Source organism: Abramis brama, assembly GCF_963993115.1.
Source record: "Abramis brama genome assembly, chromosome: 14".
NCBI classification, from domain to species: domain Eukaryota; kingdom Metazoa; phylum Chordata; class Actinopteri; order Cypriniformes; family Leuciscidae; genus Abramis; species Abramis brama.
In genome coordinates, this window is record NC_139976.1 from 39301640 (window position 1) to 39309829 (window position 8190).

An 8190-nucleotide genomic window follows, 5' to 3' on the forward strand; every position below is an offset into this window, starting at 1 on the left:
AGATTTACCCTTGATGTGTGACTACAGTTTAGCTATAATCAGTTAAATATGTTAATCATATATCTAATTAGGGAAAGTGGGGCAAGATGTCAAACTTTGACAGCAATGATGATTTCTCATATTGTACCCCAAAGTCTTATCTATGAAAAGTAGTTGAAAATGTCCGCCTTTTATATTGCTGAAGACAAAGACTGGCACATAAATGTGACAACTAAGTCACCACAGTCACAACACTCTCTAAATGAACTCATCCAAAATAATCTGCTAATCAACAGATTTATTGAGATTGGTAATTATTGTCAAGAGATATTATTTAATTAGCCTGGACATTCACTGCACCTTTCACTTTACACTGGACCATTCACTGCAGTTCCTTTAAACTCTTTTGGTGCATTCATCTAAGTTGGAGGAAATGTTGTTGAAGCAACTAATAGTGGCAAGACTGGTTACAGTACACGAGTCAGGCATGAGAATACAGTACACAAGTCAGGCCCTTGTCTATAGCAAGATGTAGCCTCATTACCTCCCAGCAGAAAGGGGATCTTCATGGATACACATCAATGGACCGCTTGCACTGAGCTTCGTGACTCACTTCCGTTTTGAAATAGTACATCTCCCTTATTTCCGGTTGTGTATATTTTCCAATGTACTGTAGTGGCCAGTTGTTACACATTACACATTGAATGCAATTACATGCAAAGTATAATTTATCATATGCAAAAAAATGTCTAGCTTAATCATATCAATCATCAATGGAAGGAACAGTGAGACTCTTTCATCAAGCAACTTATTTTTTACTAGCTACAAACTGAGTAGAATATACCCTCATAAAAACAGCATTTTGATTTAACAAAGTTCTTACACATGAATTATAAGAATTAGGATAAATGATTAATCATCATGCAATTCAAAACATTTGGATAGAATATTCCATTTCATTTGGTTGAATATAGGTTATATTACTTTGTAGATTACATAATGAGGTTAGTAGGCAGAAAATATGTGAAACTCTAAGGCACAAATGTTATTTTGTGTTGATACAGATTGTCTTCTTTTACATATAAACGCAATGGCATGCTGTGAATATTCTTGTTTTGATTGATTGAGAAGACATACAGTACATACAGAAGAAAACAATGATGGTGATATAGTGCCATCTGCTGGTACATCAAGCAAATACCTTGCAATCTCTCATACAGACATCTCATACTGTCTTGATCTCTGACAAATGCAAGCCACAGGGTAATATAGTGCACTGCTCTTTGGGTGTGGCTTTCAAAAGAAGTAACTCTTTTATAAATAATGAACAATCTTGCATTGGAGACACAGAATGAGGTAAAGACATAAGTGCAAATTGCATTTCACTTTTGCAGGCATGAAGATTCAAGTATTCTGGGAAATAGTAAAAAAATAAAAACAACCAAATAACAAAAAACTGTATCCCTGAAATAGAGAATTAAATTCTACATACATTTCCAACATGCACCTGTTTTGTTTTTTTTTGTTTTTTTTACAATTGCATGTATTGTATTTCTAGCTGATTTTCAACATTCAAATAGGAAGGAGGAAGGTGAAAGACTGATAGAATAAGTAATAAAGGTAAACTAATATAAAATCTAACTTTGTTACCTTGTTTGATTAAATAAGGACTTAAATGCAACATTTTTACATCAAATCCAGCTCAAAGTGCATCACAGCAGAAAGTAAAAACATTAAGAAAGAGATAGTTACAGTGACATTACCTTGATGTAAAAAAAAATAAAAAATAAAAAATAAAAATAAATTATACATCAACTTGTATTTTTTTTTTTTTTGTATTCATGCAGGTTTCATATAGTTTTGAAAAACGTATGCTATTCTCACTAATTTTGAATAAATTATGAATAAATTAAGACAAAAAATTAGTGTCAAAATAGTGTCAAAAAGTAGGAAAACAATTACAGAGTCAAACTGATAAAAGTAAAAGCCAGATTTCACTCAGATCTTCTCAATCTCTTGGCATTCTGGTGGATCAGCCTGACTTTGCAATTGTTGACTATATTTAGGACGTCCATTAGCTGTATCTTTCTTATTCCACTCCTCAGTGATCTCTGCCAGTGTCCTCCCTTTGGTTTCAGGTAAAGTGAAACTGATAAAAAGACAAGCAGCCACACAAACAGCGCAGAAGGGAATGAAGCAGAACTGTCCCAGGCCATTAACTATGAATGGAAACGCCATTCCTACGATGAAAAGATTAAGCCACATCATGGATCCGGCAACCATGTAAGCTGCGGGACGTGTCAGTTGGTCAAAGAGTTCAGCTGGGAGGATCCCGGTGACTCCTGCGGGACCCATGCCAAAACTGAAGATGTAGGCGAACACGCAGGCCATACTCAGATACGGCATGCCGGCCACTTTGCCCTCCAGCGAAAGAGCAACAGTGAAGACCACCGCCCAGCAAGCCATGAACAGATACCCGCCTGCGAGGAGTAACCTGCGTCCAACATTCTCGATCAGTAGATTACAGGCCAAAGCAGCAGTGAACTCACAGGCACCCGTGCCGATTGTGACATACTGAATCTTGTCCATTGGAATACCGGCTTCCTGAAAGATATAGGAGGCGTAGAAGTAAATGGAATCATTTCCACACAGCATCATGGCACTGCTGGCAGCCATTACAATGCAGAGCTGCCTGCGGAGACTTCTGTCTCGGATCAGTTCCCACAGTGTCTTGGCATGGGCATCACCCGCTCCTGCCCGCTCCTGGAGAATCTCTTCCATCTCTTCAGTGAAAACACTGCACGCTCTGAGGCGTTTCAGGGCCTGACCGCACGCCTCTCTATCCCCTCGGTCAATGAGCAAGTAACGTGGGCTCTCTGGAAACCAGGGCAAGGTGATCAGCTGTACTAGTCCGGGGAGAGCATTGCTTGCCAGTAGATAAGGCCAGAGAAACTCACTCCCCAAAACTTCAGTCAGACCCATTATCTGGCCCATCAGGATCCCTAGAGCAGTGAAAACAGCCGAAGAAAAGGCAACGGCACCTCTCAGGTTCTTAGGTGCACTTTCTCCGAAGTACATGGGCTGGACGTTCATACTAACACCAGCATTTACCCCCACAAGCAGACGTGCCAGAATGATCATCTCAAAGGACTCAGCCGAGCGACTGCTCAGAGCCAGGACTGCACTCAGAAAGAGAAAGCTGTTGTTCAGCAGAAGGGAACCCTTCCGTCCAAACTTAATAGCCATTGGGCCAGCAAGCAGGGATCCCAAAAGTCCTCCGAGTGAGTAAGTGGAAACAATAAAGGTCCATATCAGTGTCACCTGACTAGGCTCAAGAGCTGTACCCCATCTCTCCATACAGGTCTCATTAATGAACTTCTGAATATAAGATGTGGGTGCATTAATGATAGAAATATTATAGCCATACTGAAAAGTGCCACCAATGGCTGCAGAGCACACAGTTAATGCAAGAGTGCGTGTGCATCCTCCTTGCTTCGTAGTTTCATTCATTTTTAAAATAAATAAATAAATAAATTCTTATTTATATAGTCAAAAGAAAGAAGTAACTCACATGTAAACATCTATACCATTATTGACCAATTATAAAAATATCTAGCAGGAAAAAAGGCACGTGCTGTCCCCGGTGATCTCCTGTCATTGAACTGTGCGATGCAGCTGGAGCACTTCCTCAAAAATTAGGTCAGTCTGTCGCTCTTTCAAAATAAGAGTCCTTTTGTGTGCAATATAATTACAGTTCCAATGAACACTGTAAAACGACCCTCAGGTGAAAGACTCAATAAGCCTTTCTTAAACTGTAAACACTTTAAACCTTCTGACAGTGATCTTGAAGTGGTGATATCATGACTGCAGTTACTCTCAGATCATAAACTGGGGAACAATAGTCCATTAAATACATGGAAGAAGGGAAGAAAAAGAGAGAGGAGAAAAAATAAGAAGGGACTTTTAGAGAGACTACTTTCCTAATGTTTGTGCTGAATAATCCTGCATTTATATTACACTCTTTCCTTTTGCAGGCACTCTTCAACATGTGGGTTCGAATCCATCCAAAGACCTTGTTCATAATATTTTGGATTGAATTAAATAAACAAAACTGTTGAATGCATACTGTTCCCAGGTTAATAAAACATAAGAATGCAATTTATTTGTTGTCTTTTTGACACTCTTTCTTGAATAATAAAATATACCATATTGGTATGTAATATATTATTGAACTGTGTTAGTGTACTGATGAATAATTTAGTTTGGGTACATTCAGTCACTTGCACATTTGTTAGTTCTAGTTAAATAAGCAACCCATAAAACAGTTCGAAAATAGTACACTTTGCAAAAATAACAAAATACTGTATAACATACAATTTATCTTTTAATATTAAAATTGTTATATTGTGTACTGATGTATTATGACAGATAAAGGGAAAAATCACCTGCCAATTTTTTTAAATTTTTATTTTATTTTATCAATATGCCAACAGAACAGTAACAAGTATTACATTAAACATGTAAAATGCCATGTATAATGAAATGTAACAAAATAAGTTAAATAACATTAAACACAACCATTGACAATTGTGAAGTGGTATTAAACAACCCTAACCCAACCTTGCCAACCCAGAGCTCTTTAAGGCTACGTTCAGACTGCAGGTCAGGGGCCGTATGTATAAAACTTCTCAGAAATACTCTTAAATATAATAATCTCAATCTGTTTATTGACTCTGACTTAGTGTCTACATTATCCATAGTGTGTAATCTTGGCTTTATTTTTGATTCACAGCTGACATTTGCTGCGTTTTTCCACCTCAGATATATTGGCAGACTTCGACCCTCTCTATTACCCTCTCTATTACTGCCTGATGCAGAAAGGCTTATCCATGCCTTTATAACGTCGAGGCTTGATTACTGCAATTCACTTTATTCTGGTCTTCCTCATAACTCTATTAAGAAACTTCAGTATCTATAATTCAAAATCTATAATAACTTAATTATCAGAAAAGCGAATGCTTCCCCATTAATGATTTGGCAATGCAAATTAAGCAAGAAGCAGTCCCCTTTCACTTAACACATTCTGGTTTCAAATATCTTGGAATAAACATTACGCGTTCCTTCACCTCTCTTCTTGGGGCTAATTTTACAACTTTAGTTAACCAAATGAAAGCTGACTTTCAAAGGTGGAGCAGTCTACGTCTGACTATTGCAGGGAGGGTACAATCGGTGAATGTCTACCATTATTCCTGATTAAATAATTTTTTCAATCAGTTAACACATCCATTACCTCCTTCATCTGGAAGAATAAAGTTCCAAGAGTTAATAAAGGCTTACTTCAGAGGGGTCGCGATGTGGGGGGACTAGCTCTCCCCAGTTTTATTCACTACTATTGGGCAGCTAACTTGCAGAAAATTTTATTCTGGCTCCATGTGCCAGACACCGACTGGTGTACACTTGAGGCACACTCTTGCCACTCGTCATCCCTCCCTGCTTTGGTGTACTCCTTCCTGCCCACAAAGTGGTCCAGGTTTACCTCCAATCCGATAGTACTGTCCACCCTTAGAATCTGGGCCCATGTAACCCAGGTGATCCAGGCTACCAGTAAAAGAGTTGAAAGTTATGTAAAAAGATGGGAAAATTAATGAAAAGAGAATAAGAGAGAAAAACGAGTGCTTTAGAAGAGAAAGTGTTTCGTCAAATCATTGATCGTGCTGCATTGATTGACACTCCAACGAGCCATTGGTCCACGCGTACAACTGTACTCGTAATGACTCAACTGGGATCTCACCATACGAGTTAATGTTCGGGAGGCAACCCCGGCTACCAGTCGATCTGGCCTTTGGATTACCTGCTGAAAAGTCATCCCAGTCTCACTCGAGCTATGTGAGGAATTTGAAGGATCGACTGAAGGAGAGCTACAGGGTAGCAAGAGAGAATGCTGCAAAAGTAGCTGTGCGCAATAGTTTGATGAGCAAGTGGTCGCTTCATTCCTTGAGGTTGGCGATCGCGTTCTGGTGAGGAATGTCAGACTAAGAGGAAAGAATAAGTTGGCAGATAAGTGGGAGAAAGAGGTTTACGTCATGATCAAGAAAGCTGGCGACTTACCAGTCTATACTGTTCAACCTGAGGGCAAGGATGGGCCGCTCCGCACGCTCCATCGCGATTTGCTACTAGCCTGTGGATTTCTGCAAGAGGAAGACAGAACTGAGTCAGTAAGACAGAAGAAACCCTGCAAGCCCAGAACTCGAGCAAACCCTGGTTCAGGAGAGTCTGAGAGTGAAACCCAGGATTCTGAATTTGAAGATGACTTTGCAAGTTACGTACCTGGGTACTTACCAAGCATTGAGAGCAGGATTCTTTCCAACCATAGACCTTAGGATCAGTCAAAAACTGGGGTTACGTCAGAAGTTTCTCCTGAAATGAAAACTGCAATTAGTACAGACATCAAACTTTCTACCTCAGCGGAGTCACAAGGGAACTTACCTGACCTACCTGATGATGAAGACGGATGTCTGCGTGATGAACCTGAGAAGGGAAGATTGCAGTTGAAAGACTCTACAGGATCTGATGTCTTAAGTGACATGCCTGTGCAGAATGGACAGCAGGACCAAGAGTTTGATAAACCCCCATCTGGGACTCTCAATGGAGAGGATGAGAGGAATGATGGCTTTACACAGAACGAATCTGTTTATTTGAGGAGTCCCCGAGACAGCTTACTGGAGATTGGCCAGAGTTTGGCAGATGTTCCTAGACGCTCACAAAGGCATTGTGAACCACCAAGAAGGCTACAGTACTCCACGTTGGGTAATCCCCTTTCTCTGGTTGTGCAGTCATTACTGCAGGAGCTCAGTGCAGCTTTCACTGTGTCATTGGGGGAGCCCTCTTCTCTTGGAGATAACCCTCAGAAAATGTGTAGTGAGAATCCTACTGCAGTGACTTTGCAGCCTAAAGGATGCAGCGGGACCTGTATATATTCAAAGCGTGGAGACTGTAACCCGGGTGATCCAGGCTACCAGTAAAAGAGTTGAAAGTTATGTAAAAAGATGGGAAAATTAAGGAAAAGAGAATAAGAGAGAAAAACGAGTGCTTTAGAAGAGAAAGTGTTTCGTCCAATCATTGATCGTGCTGCATTGGTTGACACTCCAACGAGCCAATGGTAGCAGCGCACTGAGACTGCGCCGGCGACACTGCCGCTGTCGGAGACATTGAGAGAGAGCGAGCGAGCAAGTCAGACGAAGCATATGCACACTGAGTGATTTCCAGATACTCTGCATCAAAAAATAGATATTGAGAAAGAGAAACTTCAATGCAATCAAAAGATTACATTTCTGAGTGAACGTAGAAGAGCTGATGTCGAAGTGAGAAGACAAAGAGGCAGAGAATCGAGAATAAAGGCCGATGTAGATACACGGAGCACCAAAGCACTGCAAATTATCTTCTTATTGATTAAGTTGTGAAATTCTTGCCTTGGTGAGTTGTTTTTTTTTAATATTGACTTGACATTTTACAAGAAAACTGTTGAAGACAAATCAAATCAGTAATGTAATATTAGCGTTTATATAGGCCGCTTATGCATAGTGTGTGAGCTAGTGCTAATTTGCACGTTGGACTAAAGCTAACCACATGTGAAGATGCAAATTAGTCAATGAAGAGTGACAATGTCGTGTATAAGTGTCGAGATATTGAGTTAATATGTTGTTTGAAGTGTATACATGATATTTGTTGATGAAAGTGTTTGGATTGAAGATTAATTATTGTTCTGCCTTGTATTTTGCAAGGCTGGGTTTTTTTTCTTGTCTTTTGTGTGTTTCTTCTGAGAAATTGTGATCACCATCCTGGACACGTGAGACTCATATGACCGTATGTAAAAGGCGAGCCACCCACGGAGACAATTTGATTGTTAAACTTTGATCTTAAGTTCATCGAAACTGGTATGAGAAATCTTTTCCTTTTTGTTTCTGGACAAACAGGACTGAGACTTTGTTTTTGCATATTTTTCCTCAAGCTTTGAACGGAGAGACATTGATTATGAACTGAACGATTCTAAAGAGTCAACAAATCTTTTGATCTGAGTCATTTGATTCTGAACTGACATTAACTGAATCAATTCAGTGAATCTTGTATATTTGATTCATTTGGCTGAAAAGACGTCTCCGGTTACTTATTGTAACCTTGTTCCCTGAGAAAGCGGAACGAGATGCTGCGCTG

At 39.7% G+C, this 8190-nt stretch overlaps 1 protein-coding gene across 1 annotated transcript; it reads right to left on the reverse strand.

The window, feature by feature from the left end:
• Nucleotides 1–782: 782 nt before the first annotated feature.
• Nucleotides 783–4129, reverse strand: LOC311095856 (solute carrier family 2, facilitated glucose transporter member 11). Its single transcript, XM_084134694.1, has one exon. The coding sequence runs from the start codon at nt 3487–3489 to the stop codon at nt 1978–1980; it is 1512 nt and encodes a 503-aa protein (XP_083990820.1). The 5' UTR covers nt 3490–4129; the 3' UTR covers nt 783–1977.
• Nucleotides 4130–8190: the final 4061 nt, after the last annotated feature.